Source organism: Pelodiscus sinensis, chromosome 23 (genome assembly GCF_049634645.1).
Source record: "Pelodiscus sinensis isolate JC-2024 chromosome 23, ASM4963464v1, whole genome shotgun sequence".
NCBI lineage: Eukaryota > Metazoa > Chordata > Testudines > Trionychidae > Pelodiscus > Pelodiscus sinensis.
This window is the reverse complement of record NC_134733.1, coordinates 5,346,804-5,365,827: the sequence shown is the minus strand read 5'-3', so window position 1 is coordinate 5,365,827 and position 19,024 is coordinate 5,346,804. Positions and strand designations below refer to the sequence as shown.

The 19,024-nt window shown below is 57.4% G+C and overlaps 1 protein-coding gene across 6 annotated transcripts in view; it reads left to right on the top strand.

Moving 5' to 3' along the window:
* MFAP2 (microfibril associated protein 2) overlaps window positions 1–19,024 on the top strand; it is a 41,355-nt gene that overhangs the window by 19,971 nt on the left and 2,360 nt on the right. For 3 of the 6 annotated variants that reach the window (XM_014569566.3, XM_075906413.1, XM_075906411.1), the window contains exons 2-8: window positions 2,296–2,397; window positions 8,682–8,765; window positions 12,073–12,099; window positions 12,951–13,037; window positions 13,642–13,680; window positions 17,931–18,018; window positions 18,609–18,682. In XM_014569566.3, the coding sequence (XP_014425052.2) occupies window positions 2,361–2,397; window positions 8,682–8,765; window positions 12,073–12,099; window positions 12,951–13,037; window positions 13,642–13,680; window positions 17,931–18,018; window positions 18,609–18,682 (436 nt within the window). In that variant the 5' untranslated portion in view covers window positions 2,296–2,360. Of the gene's footprint in view, window positions 1–2,295; window positions 2,398–8,678; window positions 8,766–12,072; window positions 12,100–12,950; window positions 13,038–13,641; window positions 13,681–17,930; window positions 18,019–18,608; window positions 18,683–19,024 lie in introns of all 6 variants that reach the window. The other 3 variants (XM_006115105.4, XM_075906412.1, XM_075906410.1) reach the window with 1 other exon arrangement.

Here is a 19,024-nt window from a genome sequence, read left to right as displayed (position 1 = left end):
GGCTTTGTCAAGCTGGGACTTAAAAACCACATTCCTAGGCAACCCATCCCAGCGCTTCCCCACGCTCCCAGGGAAATCGTTTTTCCTAATAGCCAACCTAGACCTCCCCCCCTGCAACTTGAAACCATCGCTCCTCGTTCTGTCATCTGCCACCACCGAGAACAGCCTCTCTCCAGCCTCCTTGGAACCCCCCTGCAGGTAGATAGAGGCTGCTCTCAAATCCCCCCTTGCTCTTCTCTCCTGTGAACTAAATGAGGCCAAATCTCTCAGCCTCTCCTCGTAGGTCATGTGCTCTGCATCCGTTCTGTAATGGGCCCCCCAGAATTGGACACAATACTCCAGATGTCGCCCCCCAGAACTGGACACAATACTCCAGATGTGGCCCCCCAGAACTGGACACCATACTCCAGATGTGGCCTCACCAGAGCTGAATAAAGGGGAATAATCACTTCTCTAGATCTGGTGACAGTGCTCCTCCTAATGCACCCTACTATGTTGTTAGCCTTCTTGGCTACAAGGGCACACTGGTGACTCATCTCCAGCTTCTCATCCACTGGAATCCCCGGGTGCTTTTCTGCAGAACTGCTGCTTAGCCAGTTGGCCCCCAGCCTGTAACAATGCTCGGGATTCTTCCGTCCCAAGCGCAGAACGCTGCTCTTGTCCTTGTTGAAACAAAAGACAGGACTACACAGCACTTGAAAGACTAACAAGATGGTTTATTAGGTGATGAGCTTTCGTGGGCCAGACCCACTTCCTCAGATCAAATTGTGGAAGAAAGTTGGCACGACCATATATACCAAAGTGATACAATAAAAAAAAAAGTGAACACAGATGAAATTGACAAGGGCAGAGTCCTGCACTTAGGACGGAAGAATCCCAAGCATTGTTCACTTTTTTTTTATTGTATCACTTTGGTATATATGGTCGTGCCTATTTTCTTCCACAATTTGATCTGAGGAAGTGGGTCTGGCCCACGAAAGCTCATCACCTAATAAACCATCTTGTTAGTCTTTCAAGTGCTGCATAGTCCTGTCTTTTGTTTCAGCTAGACCAGACTAACACGGCTGCATCTCTATCACTTGTCCTTGTAGAACCTCATCAGATTTCTTTTGGCCAATTTGTTGAGGTCACTCTGGACCCTGTCCTCCAACATATCTACCTCTCCCCCTCGCTAAGTGTCATCCACAAACTTGCTGAGGGTGCAATCCATCCCCTCCTCCAGGTCATTAATAAGGATGTTGTACAAAATTGGCCCCAGAACAGACCCTTAGGGCACCCTGCTTGATACCAACCACCAGCCAGCCATCAAGCCATTGATCACTACCTGCTGGGCCCGACAGTGTAGCCAGCTTTCTATCCACCTTACCATCTGTGACGTAGTGGGGGTACTGTGCTGGTTGCTATGCTGGGCAGTGGGTTGTGAGTGACCTCCGCTGTCTGCAGCATGGCCCAGCTGGGTAGGGGATGAGTCATTATGCAAGGGGGCTTCTGTACCTGTCTGACAAGTTCTTCCCCAGGGAGCGGAACAATGAGAAGGAGGGGAGTGGAGCCCTGGCTGGGAGCAGGGCTGGAAGGGAGTTAGTTAGTTTCTGTCTGGGAGCATGGAGGAGACAGCCTAGGGAAAGGGGCTGGAATTTAGGGGCTCAGTCTCCCCCATCTCAAGGGGGCTGAGGCATCCTAGGCCTGCCCTGTAACCAGATTACATCTGTGCTGTGCTGTATCCTGGAGAAGCAATAAACACCCTCTATTCTACTGGCTGGTGGAGTCTGTTCGTGCCATTACAGGGGTGCAGGAGACGGGAAAACCCCAAACGCGCTGTCACACCATCCATGCATCCAATCCATTCTTCCCTAACTTGCTGGGAAGAATCCTGTGGGAGACGGTATCAAAAGCTTTGCGAAGGTCGAGGTCTGTCACATCCACTGCCTTCCCCATGTCCCCAGAGCCAGTTATCTCGTCATAAAAGGCCATCAGGTTGGTCAGGCGTACTGGAGGGATGATGGGGAGCAGTTTGGGCTTTGTTCATATTTTCTCCAGTAGCTTTGAGCCTCGTGGCTGGGAGCTGGTACGTTAAAGGCAGGCGTTCAGAAGGGTTAACTGTCACTGCTGCGTGGAACCATTCGGGAGTCCAACGTGTCCATCCTGGGGCCCGTCAGCAAGAGGAGGGCATAGAACGCCCCTTGGCATCTGGGCAGTAACCCCAGACAGCACCTAGAGAGCATACCTGTCGTGATGTGGTAGGGAGGACATCCCCAGCCTCCAGCTAATCCCTTCCCCCGTCATCTTCTTTTCCAGCCTTCCCAAAGCTCCTCCGACTACCTCCTGCGCTGCTCCGCTCCTCCCCACGGCCCCCCGCGACCATGAGAGCCGTCTGTCTCGTCCTGCTGTGTCTGCCAGGTGAGTGCACGGCCTCCCGGCGCCCTGCCAGCACCCACTGTAGGCACGGAGGGCAGGGAGCTCAGACCCTGGCACCATAAGGTTTGATTGGCAGAGGTGTCGCGCAGGCCTGTCGCACAAACCGCGCAGCAGCCTGGCGCGCGGGCTGCGCCTTGGTCAAGCCGCCGGAGATCGGCCTTCACCTCCAGCTCCCGGCGCTCCCCTCACCCTGCCGGGCAGCGCCCTGCTGGGACCTCGCCCCCAGGCCAGGGCCAACCAGCTCACACGCAGGAGCTCTGGTGGGAAGCAGGAGCCACCGTGCGTTTGCCCGGCTGCCCAGTGGCCACCATCTGAGACTCTCCCAGCTGTTTTGTTGGTGGGAGGGGGAGGAGATGCTGCTCAGACCAGGCCCTGCCTGTTCCATGTCCCACCATAAAAGGCCAGTGGCAGGGGCCTGGCCAGGCAGATGGTGATGGGGGTTGTGAGCGGCTGGGCAGACTCTGGGAAGTGACGGAGCTGCCGGCTGCGGCTGGCGGCCAGAGAGCAACGCATTCCTCTCGGAGACCCGGCTGGGTCGGAGATGGGCTGTGTTCTCCAGCGGGGGAGGGTTAACAGTGTCCCCTCGGAAAGGAGCGGGAGGGTGGGGGGGCATTAAAATGACAGGAGCACCCTGAAATCAGGGCCCCATTATGCTAGGGATGCCCATGCCTCCGGATCTGGAAATCTAACCAGGTCAAGCAGAAGGAAGCCTTGTTACCCCCATTCAACAGCTGGGTAAGCTGAGGCGTGGAGAGACCTGTCAACACTTGGGCTCTCGCTGCCGTGGGCAGAGCTCTGCCGGCGACTGGGGCAGGCGGGGGAGATTTCCCCCAAATGGCTCACTTAGAGCAGGCTGGAATTGACTTGGGTGATCAGTGGCAGCCAAGGGGAGCCGCAGCCTGGTTGGGATCAGAAGCAGGGCAGAGACTGAGGGCCGGGCCAGGCTGGGTGCAGCGAAGGAGGGGACGGCGCTGGTGACGTCACTCGTCTGTGATCAGAACGACGCGGCACAAACGTTCATGTGAACACCAACCCGACGGAGCCCCCGCTTCCTTTGCAAAGAAACAGGGCGCGGCTGGAGTCTTGATTCACCACCTTACCGCTTGGTTTGCCCAGGGAGAAGTGACACTCGCACGTTCCCTCCGCCTCCCTCGCACGTTCCCTCCGCCTCCCTCGCACGGGGATGGGGGTGACACTCTGACCTGAGCCAGCCTTCACTACCCAGGGCTCTCCACCCTCCGCGCCTGGCTGGGCCCCCTGGGACAGACCCGCCTCTCCTAGCACCTGGTACTGACTCTCCTGGGGGGGGACACAGGCACTCCCCAGGCACTATGCAGAAGGGGAGGAGCTTCCAACTGCAGGGGGGTGAAGGGAGGGTGGCTTGGCCCATGATTTTGCCGAGGAGAGGACAGAGCAGCCAAGGACCCTACGCCGGGGCTGTGTGTGAAGCCCCTGCCTTGTGGAGCCTGCAGAGTTGGGTCCTAAACTGGCTGGAAATCGCTTCCTCCCTGCCCCTCAGAGCTTAGCTGCGGGGCGGAGAGACTTCCCCGGGTGCAGGGCTTTGGCACACGCAGGGCTCGGCGACCCCGGCCAGCACCATGGGCCAAAGGCTCTTTGCGCTTTCCCCAGGAAGGCCGAGGGGAAAGGACAGAGCCTGCCAGCCGGGCTGTTGGCGAGCCACATGATCCGAGCCGGGGCACCGGGCCGTGGGTGTGCGCCTGTGTCTACACCGCATGCTCCTTTTGGAATAAGCTTTTCTGGAAGAAATACTCCACAAGAGCTTACTTCGAAATAGCCGCGGTGGAGCGTCCACGCTACAGCCAGCCTGCAAGGGCTCTTTCGTTATTCCTCGCGGAACGAGGGTTACAAACGCCGAGATAAGCCGCCTGTTGTTTTGAAATAATGTTGAAGTAACAGGCTAGCTGTGCGTGCCTGCGTGTGTGTGTGTGTGTGTGTAGGGGCACAGCAGGGAGAGAACAGTGGGAGGGGAAGCATGTTAAGGGTTGATAGGTGGGCAGCAGAGGTGAATGTAACCAGCCACCGCAGCAAACAGCTGGAAACGGGTGGGGGGGTAGGAGGAGGCCGAGAGCCGGCTGTCAGCAGGGTCTGCACTGATGGACCAGCACGGGGAGCCCCCGGCCCAACCACTAGCCTTGCGCACTCACCCCCATCCTCAGCCACTAGGCCCCCTTCCCCCTCCTCCCCCCACACACTTTGTGGGTGGGCCAGCAGTGAGAGAACGATATGGGACCATTGTCCGGTTGTTAGGAAAAGGCAGGGCTAGCTGCAGGAGGTTTTACAGACAGGATGGGTCAGCCGGCTACCCTACTGGGGCTAGGGATCTCCAGATTTCCATGCATGAGTAACCCATGCATCTAGGCTACGTCTACACTGCAGAATTTTTTGCATAAAAACTTGAAGCGCGTCCACACTAAAAGCGCGTTCTTGTACAAGAAAAAGTGCAGTAGATTGTCAGAACACAGGGCTTTTTGTACAGGAGTTTTTCCTCTTTCTACGAGGAATATGCCTTTTTGCGTAAGAGGCCAGTGTGGATGGGCAACGGGTTTTTTGCGCAAGAAACCCCTATGGCTAAAATGGCAATCAGAGCTTTCTTGCACAAGAGAGCAGCCACACTGCTATGTGGAAGCATTTACGGGAGTGTTGTGAGCCAGACACGAGAAGTCGTTCCTCTGCTCTGCTCTGCGCTGATTAGGACTCAGTTGGAGTATTGTGTCCAGTTCTAGGCACCACATTACAAGAAAGCTGTGGAACAATTGGAGAGGGTCCAGAGAAGAGCAAAAAAAAAATGATGAAAGGTCCAGAGAACACTCTTGCACAAGAACTCTTGCTCAAAAAGTTCTTGCGCAGGAAGCCTGCAGTGTAGACATATGTCTAAACTTGCACCGTCTTTCTAGAGAGGGATGCAAATGAAGACATTCGAAATTGCAAATGAAGCGGGGATTTAAATATCCCGCGCTTCATTTGCATAATTGCGTTATGGCGCTATTTCGAAATAATGGACACTGTTAAGACGGGGTTATTTAGAGAGAAAACTGTTCTCTCGAAATGATCCTTATTCCTCATACAATGAGGTTTACCAGTTATTTCGAGAGAAGGGTTTTCTCTCGAAATAACCGTATCTTAATAGCGTCCGTTATTTCAAAATAGCGCCAATACGCAATTATGCAAATGAAGTGCAGGATAGTTAAATCCCGGCTTCATTTGCAATTTTGAACGTCTTCATTTGCATCCCTCTCTAGAAAGACAGTGCAAGTGTAGACATACCCCTAACGTGGTTCACTGTCCCAGGTGGTGGCTCCAAGACCACAGCAACAACTAAAAACAAGAGACCTCTACGGTGGGCACACAGCTCCTGCTGGCTTTATAGCTTAAGCTGTAGAGGCGCTTATACTAAGTTGCAGAGGTCCCAGGTTCAAGTCTGCCTAGTGGCAGTTACATGTGCACTGAGGAGAAATGTGGTTTCCCAGCTATGCAGTGAGCTGTATGGGCTGTGATTTGGTGCTCATTGTGGGTTTGAGATTTTTACCTGGCCTTTGCGCTGCTCTTTCTGGCCCTCAGCCAGCACTTCCCCTTCCTCCTCTGCTGCCTTGTGACACGGGCCTCTCTGAGGGGAGGCGGAGCTGTTGTTAGTCCATGACTCCTGGATGAGGCAGACTGGTCTCAATTTCCTGCTCGGTTTGCCAAGCCCTGGCCGTCCCATGCCTCTGCTCCCCTGTCTGCAGTGGCTGCATGTGCCCCATGAGCACAGTGACTTTGGGGGGTATGTTTCCATCTCCGCCCCTTTGGCCTTTAGGGGCTGGGGCTGTGCCGCATGCTCTGCACATTCAGCGGAGAGGACCTCATGTGGCCACTTGGCTCCACATCTTACGCTGTCGGAGGCTCAGCCCAGGGTGCTTTTAACTTGGCACTAGCCACAAGGACATCCACGGAGCTGCCAGTTTGGGCAAAGAATGAGGAGTTTGTCCGTGGGGGCCTGTTCTCATACGTTGCCTGAATTGGTGCTTTACAAGGCAACAGGGACGCTGTTAGAAAAAAAGCAAACGTGATTCTAGGAAGCATTTACGGGAGTGTTGTGAGCCAGACATGAGAAGTCGTTCCTCTGCTCTGCTCTGCGCTGATTAGGACTCAGTTGGAGTATTGTGTCCAGTTCTGGGCACCACATTACAAGAAAGCTGTGGAAAAATTGGAGAGGGTCCAGAGAAGAGCAAAAAAAAATGATGAAAGGTCCAGAGAACATGAGCTATGAGGCAAGTCTGAAGGAATTAGGCTTGTTTAGTTTAGATAAGAGAAGACCGAACGGGAACTCGATAGCAGTTTTCAGGTATCTAAGAGATGTCACAAGGAGGCGGGGGAGGGAATTGTTCTCCTTGGCCTCTGAGGAGAGGACAAGAAGCAATGGGCTTAAACTACAGCAAGGGAGGTTTAGGTTGAACATTAGAAAACACTTCCTACTGGTCAGGATAGTTAAACACTGGAATAAATTGCCAAGGGAGGTTGTGGAATCTCCATCACTGGAAATATTTAAGAACCTGTCAGGGACGGTCTAGAACAGTGGTCTCCAACCTTTTTACACCCAAGATCACTTTTTAAGTCTCAGAACAGGCGAAGATCTACTGCCCCGCCCCTTCCTTGAAGCCCCGCCTACATTACATGAGGAAATCTAATGTAAATGCACCTCGCAGGTGTGCAGTTCAGAGAGGGCTCAAGAGCTACTCTTGGAGCCCCTGAGATCTACCAGTAGATCGCGATCTACTGGTTGGTGACCACGGGGCTAGAATGACGGTGTTTGGTCCTGCCATGAGGACAGGGGACTGGACTTCACGGTCTTCAGGTCCCTTCCAGTTCTAGTGTTCTATGATTCTGTGACGATATTGACCAAACTACCAGCCAGCTCCAGGCCCCAGACCTTGCTGTGGCTCCGGCCCAGCAGTGCAAAAAGGCCGAGAGAGGGTAAAGCAAAGGGATATGGGTTCCCTCGGTTTGCAGGCCATATGCTTGAGATCACGGACGTGCTGATTTCAAGACCTAGCACTGTCTGGGCTCTCTGCAGGTCGCTGCTCCTCGGTTGTGCTGTCTCTGGGTAGCATGCACCCTAGTGCGGCATTCGCAGCCCACGAGGCGGAGGTCACAGTTGGCGCTAAATGTTCATGCTCTCGGCTAATTGGAGGCCTTCTCAAGAGCCCACCTGCAGTGAGGAAGATGGCGGAGACAGGACAGTGCATCCAGCCAGAGCTGAGTATAGGCCCCTAGCCAGGGGGCAGGGATTCCTGTCCATCCACACGTGGGGGCAGTCGGGAGCTGGTGCATCTGCATGGCTCTAAATCCCGGCGATGCAGCGTACTGCCCGAGCAGCCCAGGCCCCAGGCAGCCTGCAGGGTCCCTGCTGTGCTGTGTTCAGCTCCTGCTCATGGAGGCTGCTTCGGTAGCGCCATCGCGGGACAAGTAACTCACAGGCGCGCCGCCTGGCTCCTGTTTGTGCGGCACTGGGACTAGTTGGGTCAGCCTGGAGTCCGGGCCCAAGACTTCCTGCTCTCCAGGCAGCCCGACCAATCCCTGACTGGGGCAGCCTGAATAGCCGGGCCTGGATTCTCATCGCGACCTGAGCCGGCCTTCCCAGCCCCGAGGAACGGCGACTGGCTGTGGGGCATGCAGACGCAGGCTGGTGGCCATGCCACTGTCCAGCCAGCCCTCTCCATGCCCGCGATCCCTGCCTGCCAGACTCTCGGGTCTGGGGAGCGAAGGGCCTGTTATCAAAGCAGCAATTGGGGGCCAGACACTCGTAGACACTCAGCCCCTCATCTGCTCAGAGGAGTTCCCCCTCCAGCAGGGGGCGCCATTGCTAAGGGTCCAGTATTTCCCCCAGTGGGGTGTCCCGGAGGGGGGGGTGCAAGCCAGATGTGCCTTGCGAGGGGTCTGGTTTAGATCATGCCACCCTTGGTGGGAGCGTGGAGCTACCGATTTCCAGGCGCTTTCTCACGCCAGTGGATTGGGGCACTGCCAGCAGGGCGGCGGCAGTGGGGAGGGGGGTTGAGCACACAGATTTTGCCTGGATTTTGGCTTGTGCCTGGGATGCTGGGTCCTTTTTACGTGTCCATCCCATAGGCAGTGGGGGCAGCATTCTTAGGCTGTGTCTGCCCCCCCAAGTCACGAGCATAGGAGGCGCCTGGGGGGCAGGCCTAAAAGGCTCAAATACTTGGATCCCTCCTGAAAACACGGCGATTTCTGTGTGTACGTGTTCCCAGCAGCGCTCCTGGCCCAGGGACAGTACGATCTCGAAGGAGCCCAGTATCCCGACCAGCTGCAGTATTCCCAGTACGACCCTCAGCTCGGTGAGTGGTGCCCGGTGGCTTCTTGACACGCACGTTTCCCCCTCTGCCCCCCATCCCTCCACACACACACACTCCCTCCTGGCCCCAACTGCTCTCGCCGCCCCGAAGGGCTTTTCCTAATAGTCCCCTTTCTGAATTCCTTTCCATGTTGTCCCTCTCCAGCCCTGTCCTCTCCCTCCTCGCTCCTCCGTCTGGCTCCCACTCTCAGATGCTTGGAGAGATCTGCCCTAGTCCCCAGTCTGGTCCCAGTTTGCAGATGTTTCTCTGTTACTTTTCTCCCCAACCAGCCTTGGTAACTGCTGGTGCGTTTCACTGAACTCTTTGGACGGATGGGAATGTAGGACTGGAAGAAACCTCCATGGGTCTTCTCAGGGCAGGATTTGTCCTTCTCTCCCTGGTAACAAGGTGCCCAGGGAGAAACCGAGTCCTGTAGAAAGCAGAGACTCAGAGATTAGGGTTGGAAGAGAGCTCAGGAGGCCATCGAGTCCAACCCCCCGCTCAGAGAAGGACCAATGCCAACTAACTCATCCCAGCCAGGGCTTTGTCAAGCCTCACCTTGCAAACCTCCAAGGACAATGATGTTATCGCCTCCTTAGGCATCCCAGCGCTTCCCTACCCTCTGAGGGAAACAGTTTTTCCTCATATCTCACCGAGACCTTCGCCCTCCCCCCCTCCCCCCCCCCCGACTTGAGAACCTTGTTCCTCGGTCTCCAGTTCTGTGTTCCAAGATTAGGGTTGCTAGGTGCCTGGTTTTCGCCCGGACAGTCTGCTAATTGTGTCTTCTGTCTGGTAAAACCCCCCAGAAAATACCAGACATGTATTTCTGTTTTTCTCGGACGTGGGGGCAGGAAGCGTGAGAATTTAAAGGTGCAGCGACCCTTTTTTTTTTCCTCAACAAGTTTGGTCCCCCGTTTTTGTTTTTGTTTTTTGTTCAATCAATTTTTTTCCCCGCCATGTTCGGGATTTTTTATGAAAATATTTGGCAACCCTATCCAAGACGCTGATGCCTTTGGAGCCGTTCGGAATGTTTCTCGCTGCTACATCACCCAACAAACTTGCAACGGATAAGTTCCCCCGTGGCCCCTAGTGATCGGGAAGGGTAATGTAGGATCCTCCCAAGTACAAAAAGCCGCTTTCTGCATTCTGGCCTGGCTAATTCCTTCCATTTCGAGCAGTTTGGCTAACTCGAGTTTCTGCTTCCCCTGTGCAGAGTAGCTCACGAGATTTCAGGGAAAGGGTTGTTGCAATAGAGCGGCTGGACTTGGTGGGCTCCCGTGTTCTGATGTGCCAAGCTGATTCTTGGGAATGATGGATCTGCTCCCTGCAAAGCTTTAGATTTGCACTAAAAGTCTATGTAGGTTGCTCTCCCCGTTATGGGTGTGTCTAGACTACAGGGTTTTGTCGACAAAAGTGGACTTTTGTTGACAAAACTATACCTGTGTCTACACTGCCACTGAGTTCTCTCGACATAACGTCGAGTGAACTCAGTGGTTTTGTCGACGGCGGTAAACCTCATTCTACGAGGAATAACACCGTTTGTTGATAGAGTTTTGTCGACAGAAGGTGTTATTGAATCTACACTGTCCTTTGCGTCTACACTGTCATGTCAGCAAAGTGGCTTCCTTTGTCGACAGAACTGGATGTAGTCTAGACGCTCTTTGTCGACAGTATCTATCAACAAAACTTCTGTCGACAAAAGCCTGTAGTCTAGATGTACCCTAACTGTCCAACACAGCGGTGTTGCTGGTACGTTGGAAGCCCAGGCAAAGGCAGCTGTACACCCTCAGTACTGCTCTCTCAGGCCTGGTCTACACTAGGACCTTAGTCTGAAATAACCCCACCATGGTCGAGTTTGTAAGCAGTGCATCTACACTCCCAAACCTGTTATTCCGCCTGCGGAATTCAAACTCTATCCTCCTGCTTTCAGGGCCGGATTAAGGGGGGAGATAGCCGGCCAACCTATGGGGGGCACCCGATTGCAGTTGAAAGGGGCACCACGCGCCCGGGGGCAGGGCCACGCATGCGCTGTGCACCCGAGGGCGGGGCCACGCCTGCGCCATGCGCCCACTGTCCGGGGTGCAAGAATGGCTCAGGCTGGCACTGCCTGCTTTTCATGAGGAATGATGCTCGACCCGAACTTGTAAATCCGAAATACCGTTAGGCTGTGTCTACATTGGCATCCCTTTCCGGAAAAGGGATGCTAATGAGACACTTCGGAATTGCAACTCCGCAGGGGATTTAAATATCCCCCGCGGCATTTGCATTTACATGGCTGCCGCTTTTTTCCGGCTCGGGGTTTTTGACGGAGAAAAGCGCCAGTGTAGACGCGATTTTCCGGAAAATATGCCCTTTTCCAGAAGATCCCTTATTCCTACTTTCAAGGGCTTATTTTCTGGAAAATCGCGTCTACATGTAAATGCAAATCCCGCGGGGGATATTTAAATCCCCATGTGGATTTGCAATTCTGAAGTGTCTCATTAGCATCCCTTTTCCGGAAAGGGATGCCAATGTAGACACAGCCTTCGTGTGGATGCTCCGGTGCTACTAATTTGAATTCCTCGGCCTCCTGCTGCTCCCCAGTGTGTTTCCTGAGGCTCGGAGTCCGGGGAGCATGGTCACATTAACGGAGTCTGCCTCGGACTGCATTCGATTCTTCCTCGTAGTGAGGACATGGAACTTGGAATCTGTAAAAATCGGGTTCCCAGAAGTCGAATTTAGTAAATCGGAAATAATCTCCTAGTGTAGGCATGGCCTCATAGCCAGGGACGTTCAGACTTTATTGCGATGGAGCCAGTGGGATTATAATCTGAGCTGGAAAACAGCAACGGGAATAGGACTTTCCCCCTGAGAAACGGGCGGAAGAGACAAATGGCCAAGAGTTTCCAAACGACTAGTGATCTGGGGAGCCCAACTTGAAACATCTGACACCCGACCTCTGGACGGTGTCTTGACCAATCCGGTCTCCTCCCTCAGACTGTGTCGTCCCTGCTGCCGCGGAGGAAAGTTTTCGCCTTTGGGTTTCTTTTCTCCAGAGATGCTGACCACTTATAGCTCCCATTGCCGCGGGTGATCAGCACCTCTGAGCCTGGTGAACCCCGGCGTGGATTTCCTGTGCACTGCAGCCCCCTGGAATTGCATTGCCCTCGGGGGCAGTATCCCAGGCGAGATGCAGCCATCCCTGGGATGACGGGGCGGGACAGGTTCGGTGCAGTGAGCCCAACGACCGTTCACTTCCTTCTTCCGCACGCTGTGCTCGTCTTTGCTGTTCCTAACTGCGACCTTTCTCTGTGCTTTGGGTTTTTTGTAGACACCCAAGATTACTACGACTATCAAGGTAAGCGCTTGCTCTGGGGAGCTCTCATCTGCACGTCTGATCTGCCACGTTCGCCACAGCTGGCCAGCGCCGGCGGGAATGCACCGAACTTGCCACCGAGGCTTTGTTGGGAGTATGAAATCTACCGTTCCCAGCCTGGCTTCCCTTTCGCCCTCATCTTGCAGGGGGGTTCTGATGCAATCTGTTGCCCCGGTTACTATTGTGCATTGCTACATCCCTGCTGGGTTGGGGAGGAAATGGAGGGGGCTAGAACAGCAAATCAAAGTGTCCACAGCGCACCCTTCACGTGGCCGCACCATCAGCTTTGGACTCCTTGAGGCAGTGGGTCTTGCGTAGGGTTTCTTTCTTTTGACCCGCTGGCTCATCCTCTCCAGCTGGTTTCCAGAGGCTCCGCCCACATTTGAGGTGGCAGGCCGTCTGCTCCAGTAGGCTCCGCCCCATAGGCCCTTGAGGATGTTAAGATGGTGTGCAAAGAAAACGGGAGGGGGAGGGGGAAGGCCCGCGAGCCAGGGACGGTTATAAACACGAGGCCTTCCAGAGCACATGGGAGCAGCAGCTGTTAGCACGTGGCTGAAGCCAGCCCACCTGCCACGCAGCCCTCCGGCCCGGGTGTTCAGGGAGCCGTCTCCAGTGGGCGGCACTTTAAAAAGAGGATTTTGTTCCTGATTTTTGGGGGGGAGGGGAGTGTTGTTGTCAACCCTATTTAAACAGAGGGGGGAATTAATTTTTGGGGGGGGCGTGAAACTTACCAATGAAGCAAGGCTCCCTGGGGATGGCGTGGGCTGGGGTCTGAGGCGGGGGTGGGGCCCGGTTGGCCTGACCAGAACAGATGCCATCCATCTCCATCGCAGATGCCACCCAGCGCACCCCGGAGGAGCAGTTCCAGTACCAGTCCCAGCAACAGACCCAGCAGGAGACCATCCCCGCACCGACCCCAGGTGTGTTGCGATGCCGTTGCCCCTCGGAACCGGGGGGCTGCCAAGTCCTGTGCCACTGGCAATCGGGGTAGTCCTACTGTAGTCGGTAGAGGTCTACAATAGCCGCACACTGGCTGGCAAGCCGATCTGCCCTCGAACGGACCCACCTGCTCTGCCACAGCCTCCCTCTGTGACCCTGGGGAAGTCACTTCATTCCTCGAGTCCTCGGTTCCCCCTCTGCACAGTGGGGGCAATGGCCCACCCTGTCGGGTGGAGTGTCATGAGGAGCTGCACCTCCGAGGCTCGGATGCACTCAGCGGCTAGAATAACGGGACCCCCATATGACAGAAGTTCGGGTGGGACCAGTTTGCAGCCCGTTCCCCACCTGGAGCTGTCTTCTCAACTCCTCCTATTGCAGTGTTTCTTAAACTTTTTAAGACCAAGGATCGCCACAATAATTTTTTGTAATGAGGAACACCGAGGATTTTTTGTTGACAAAAAAAAAAAAAAAAAGGTTGCCTGCCCCTTTAAGGGTAGCTATTTTGAGCTCTGCTGTTCTCCGTGGCACACCGGTGTGCCACAGAACACTGTTTAAGAGACACTGGTCTATTGTCTTTCCCTGCAGAGCTTCCCGAGACCGAACCCACAGAACCTGGGCCGCTGGGTAAGACCCACAATCCTTTGCTCTTCTCCGAATAATCGGGCGACTCTGGGCGTGGCACCTGTCTGGAGTTAGCTCGAACGGGGGGGCGGGTTCCTCCACCTTCTCCCTAGAGAGACTCCCCCGGTCGTGCCGGGGCCCAGAGTTCGACACAGGCCAGCTGAGCTGGCAAAGCCCCACTGAGTTTCTGACTCTTCCCCACAGACACCAGCTGGTAACCCCTCTGCTTTTGGGTTAGGGAGCGGATCTGTTTGTATAGGGCAGGGGTGGGGAACCTGAGACCCAGGGGCCGGATGCAGCCCCCACCGCCTGGAGCTGGTCCCCCAGGCTCAGGGTTCCCCCCACAGCATTGGGGAGCCTGTGCTAGTGCGCCAGCCCCCCGCCATCCCACCCTGGGGCTGGAGCACACAAATCTACTAGCGGACCTGGTGAGCAAGGGGAAGGTGGGGAGTGTCCGTCCCCTTCTCAGCCGGGGCCACGTCAGTGGGGGTTGGGTTTTTCTTTTTTGCTTCTCACTTGTGAGCGGCCCCCGACTGATTTTTCTGTGGGTCAGCGGCCCCCAACCCAGAAAAGTCCCCCCCCCCCCCCACTGGCCAATCAGTAGTGGTGCTAATAAGGGTGGAGGGGAACAGCGCCCCCTGCTGGCCTCTCACCCCCCCCCCCCCCCCCCCCACTGGCCTCTAGCACCGCCTACTGGCTTCTAGGTGTAAGTAGGGCTGGAGAGCAAACCGGCCCCGCTGTCACTCCTCTCCTGGGGGGACTCGTGGCTCTGTGGCCCCATGCGCCACGTTGTGGCTCTGCTCTCGCCTGTTTGGCCCTGTTGCCAGCCCATCATGACACCCGCCTGGGGATGCAGCCCCGTGCGCCAGGTCACAGCGCTTGGCGTGGGGAGCCGGCTCACTCGCCGTCCCACCCCCCACGGCCCCCTCCCTTGGCTCGCCGCGGCTGGTTCCGGCCGGGCGCAGGTGCTGGGGGGTGGACATGTTGCGGAGGGGAGGGTTAGAAGCCGGCGTCTCCTGGTGCTGTGCCTTGGGGCAGCTGCATGTGCAGCTGGCTCCGCCTCTGTGGCGGCAGGGTGGGGGCGGAGGTACGGTGCAGGCCAGCTGCTGCCGGGTCCCGGGCCAGCTGCGGCGAGCGTGCCAAGCGCCCTGCTCTGCTCCAAGCTAAACACGGTTCGGCTGCGCGCAGTGCGACGGCCCCGTGCTGTCGAGAAACCACGTTTGGCCTGCTTTCTCCCCCGCCCCCGCCCGCGCGGAAAGCCGGGCAAAGGGAAAATCGGGATCACCTCGCAGATGGTAACGACTGCGGGCCTGGCAGCGGCTGCGTCCTGCCCAGGGAGGCCGGCGTTCCAGGAACTGCCGGCCACCCCTGAGGTGCTGCCGCCTGTCTCCTGCCAAGTGCCTGTTCCCCTCCCCTGTGGTGCTGGCCGCCTGTCTCCTGCCAAGTGCCTGTCCCCCTCCCCCGTGGTGCTGGCCGCCTGTCTCCTGCCAAGTGCCCGTCCCCCTCCCCCGTGGTACTGGCCGCCTGTCTCCTGCCAAGTGCCCGTCCCCCTCCCACGTGGTACTGGCCGCCTGTCTCCTGCCAAGTGCCCGTCCCCCTCCCCCGTGGTACTGGCCGCCTGTCTCCTGCCAAGTGCCCGTCCCCCTCCCCCGTGGTACTGGCCGCCTGTCTCCTGCCAAGTGCCTGTTCCCCTCCCCTGTGGTGCTGGCCGCCTGTCTCCTGCCAAGTGCCTGTTCCCCTCCCCTGTGGTGCTGGCCGCCTGTCTCCTGCCAAGTGCCCGTTCCCCTCCCCCGAGTGCTAGCCGCCTGTCTCCTGCCAAGTGCCCGTTCCCCTCCCCCGAGATGCTAGCCGCCTGTCTCCTGCCAAGTGCCCGTTCCCCTCCCCCGAGATGCTAGCCGCCTGTCTCCTGCCAAGTGCCCGTTCCCCTCCCCCGTGGTACTGGCCGCCTGTCTCCTGCCAAGTGCCCGTTCCCCTCCCCTGTGGTGCTGGCCGCCTGCCAAGTGCCTGTTCCCCTCCCCTGAGGTGCTAGCCGCCTGTCTCCTGCCAAGTGCCCGTCCCCCTCCAGGCCCAGGCGACACAGGGCAAGCGGTGGCTTTTCACTTGCTCAGTCTTTTTGCCACGGGGGTTTTGTCTGAGCCAGGGATGTTACATGTTGGTTGACTGAATAGTCGAATTCTTATCGGTTGGTTGACTAGTCTATAGTCCCTGGGGGTGGCAGCTAGTGCGCTTCAGCCTCACTCCTGGGGAGCGCCCTGCTACCCTGTGCTGCTGCCGCTGTACCCGAGGCAGCAGCACGAGGTGCCAGGCGGGAGCGGGTCCGCGAGGGGAGCCAGTTTAAAAACCAGCTCCCTTCACGGACCGGCTGCCTGTCGCCCTGGGACGCTGCCTCCAGGAAGGAGAGCTGGGTGGCAGCAGCCCCTGTCTAGGGGGGAGCTGAGCTCCTGGACTTGCCGTGAGGCAGGACTGAGCCGGGCTACCTGCCTGCCCGGCTCCTAACACGCTTTAAATGCAGAGACACCGCCGGGGTAGGTCCTGGACCCAGCATGAGCCAGGACTCAGCTGGGCAGCCTGGGAAGGGGGAGGGAAATGCGTGTGCTCGGTAGCATTAACCTATAAGCTTTTGCTTGTCGGTTAATCAGTTAATCGCCAGCCCTATTACAGCTCTAGTGCTGGCCTCTCAGCCCCTGAAGCTACGGCTGCACTGCGGTTTTTTGGCAGACGAGGCTATGCCAACGGTGCACTCACTTGCATAGCTTCTTCCGATTCTTTTGTGGAAGAGGGTTTGTTTTTGCTGCTAAAAATCCCCGTGCCATTTGTCGGGAAAAATCCCTTTTGCCCAAGAGCCTGTGAACCGCCATGTCTGAGGCATAAGGGAGCTTGTGCAAAAGGGGTTTTTCCCCCCGACAATTGGTCCCGGCTACATGGGGCTTTTTAGCGGCAATAAAACCTCTTCCGCAAAAAGAATCGGAAGAAGATATGCAAATGAGCATGCCATTTGCATGTCCTCGTCTATAAAAAAACAAAACCGCAGTGCAGCCTGAGAGACGCGCTGTGGGCATGCCAGGCCTGACGCCTGCGCTGTGCCGGGGCTGGGCTTGCACTCATGCAGCGGGGGGGCGGTCCGCCTTGACAGCTGTGTCATTGCCCCAGCATTCAGCAAGGGGGCGCTGTTGCGCTTGGCGGTGCTGTGGGAAGCCTAACCCTACCCCGCCCCCCGGATCCAGTTTTAATTGGTGCTAAAGTGCTGCGCGTTCTGCTCTCGGCTGTTCTGCTGGCCGTTAAACAGCTGCGCCGTGCCACCCTAGAAGTGGCTGCATTTCCCAGCTCAGCTAAGCAGTTCTTTGGCATCCTAGGGGACAGGACATTACTGCTCCTGCCACTACCCCCGCCTGTGCAGAGTCCGGTGGGGCAGAACCAGCAGCCAGGGCAGGAGGGTGGCATGGGGCGTGCTGGCCCTGGGGCCCTTAAATGTAGCTGGGGAGGGGCCTGTTAACCCTGGTCCCTCCCTCGCCCTAGCGCTGAGTTTGCCCCAGGAGCCAGGCTCTGTCCATTCGTGCCAATGGGGATTGAGCCTCGTCCCAGGGACATAGCAGCAGCTGTCAGCAGCGGGGCCAGATTAACTCTCCTGTAGGCCTGGGGCTGTTGGCTTTTGTGGGGCCCCTGCGGGCTTGGGGGGTGGGAGTGGGTTCAGGGCTAAAGCATGGGTTTGGGGTGTGAAAGTGGGCACAGCTCCGGCTGGTGAGATGGATGGGGTAGGGGGTTGGGGGCAGGGTCTGCGATGGAGGATGGCTGTAGGAGGGGGCTCCAGGCTGGGGTAGCGTGCTGGGGCTCTGGAGGAGGGGCTGGGCACAGACGTTGACTGGGAGCCGCTTCTCTTGGGTGACTCCGGGTCGGTGGTGCAGCGGGAATAAGGCAGGACCCCTGCCTGCCCTGGCTCGGCCCTGCTCCGCTTCCCGAGGTCTGGCCCTAGGGGGTGCGGGCCGGCCAGTGGGCGCTGCGGAGCTGGCGCTGAGGATGGAGACAGCGCGCGGAGATTCCCCACATGCCCCTGGCCTGGGCGCTGCAGGGATGGGGGGCACCATGGCTCGGGGACGGTGGCCGGCCCACAGCAGAGGACTTGCCACGGGCTGGAGGAAAAGTAGCAGCTGCCTCAGGCCGAGGCCCTGGGCTGCAGCCCAAGTCAGCCCGGCCCTGGCCAGCGAAACACTTTGCTCGCGCGCGGCCCCCAACGCTTGCGGTCTGTCCCCGGGCAGATTGCCGGGAGGAGCAGTATCCCTGCACCAGGCTCTACTCGGTCCACAAGCCCTGCAAGCAGTGCCTGAACGAGATCTGCTTCTACAGGTAAGCGCCAGGCGGGGGCCCGGCCCAGTGGCTCCCGAGCCGGCCCAGCCGCGCCTCCCAGGTTTGCATTTACCAAAGGGGAACTGGCCCGCCTGGGCTGCTCGGCGGGCGCGTGTGACGGGGTGGAGCTGCGGTGCACCTTTGCACTACGTTTGTGTGGTGTTTTCACGCCCCTCGTGTCCACGCCCACCTCCCACGTGTGGAGGCAGAGGGTGATACGGCAACCCTCTAGCAAGCCACCCGGGACAGCCATGCACACGCTAACCCCACGGTGGCCCACGGAGCCGCTAGTCCTCCAGCACCTTCCCACGGGCCCTTGCTGGGTGTTAAGACTGGAGGATTTCTCCCCCGTTTGGCTGTTGACCCGCTTCTGGCAACAGCAACACTACTGCACGTGTGATTAAGGAAAACCCCATTGGTGGGCTGTCATTCAATCCCCCTCCCCCGCCCAAAGACGTCCCCGTTCACTAGTGAAAATTCCGGTCACTTTGGCACCAGTGCAGGCAGGGGACAAAGGCCCTCCCCCCGCCCTCCACATCCAGGCCTCTAGCCATTGTGTCTCAGGTCTTGCTTTTTGTCCTCCCGGCCAGCCTGCGGCGGGTGTACGTAATTAACAAGGAGATCTGCATCCGCACAGTCTGCGCCCAGGAAGAGATCCTCCGAGGTAAGAGACATGCTGCGGGAGCCCGGGCCGAGCCGCAGCGTGAACAAACCCGTGCAAGGGGGTAAGGCAGCTGCAGGCTGGTTGAATGGCAGGAATCTAAAAAGGAGGGGGGCGGGGGTTGGCCTCCCTCCCATCCCAGGACACTTGTGCAGTGGGTATGACTCACTCGTCAGTCGGTACAAAGGTGTGAGAACTGTGCAAAGCTCTCCGCCCTCCCGTGACAGGCTGGCCCCTCTGCCCAGGCCCCCAGCCTCCCGGCCACAGGTGTGCGGGAACGGATTTCTTCTATCCGCTGCAAACAAACCGGGGCAAAACCGAATTTTCAACTGTAGCAACTTCCTG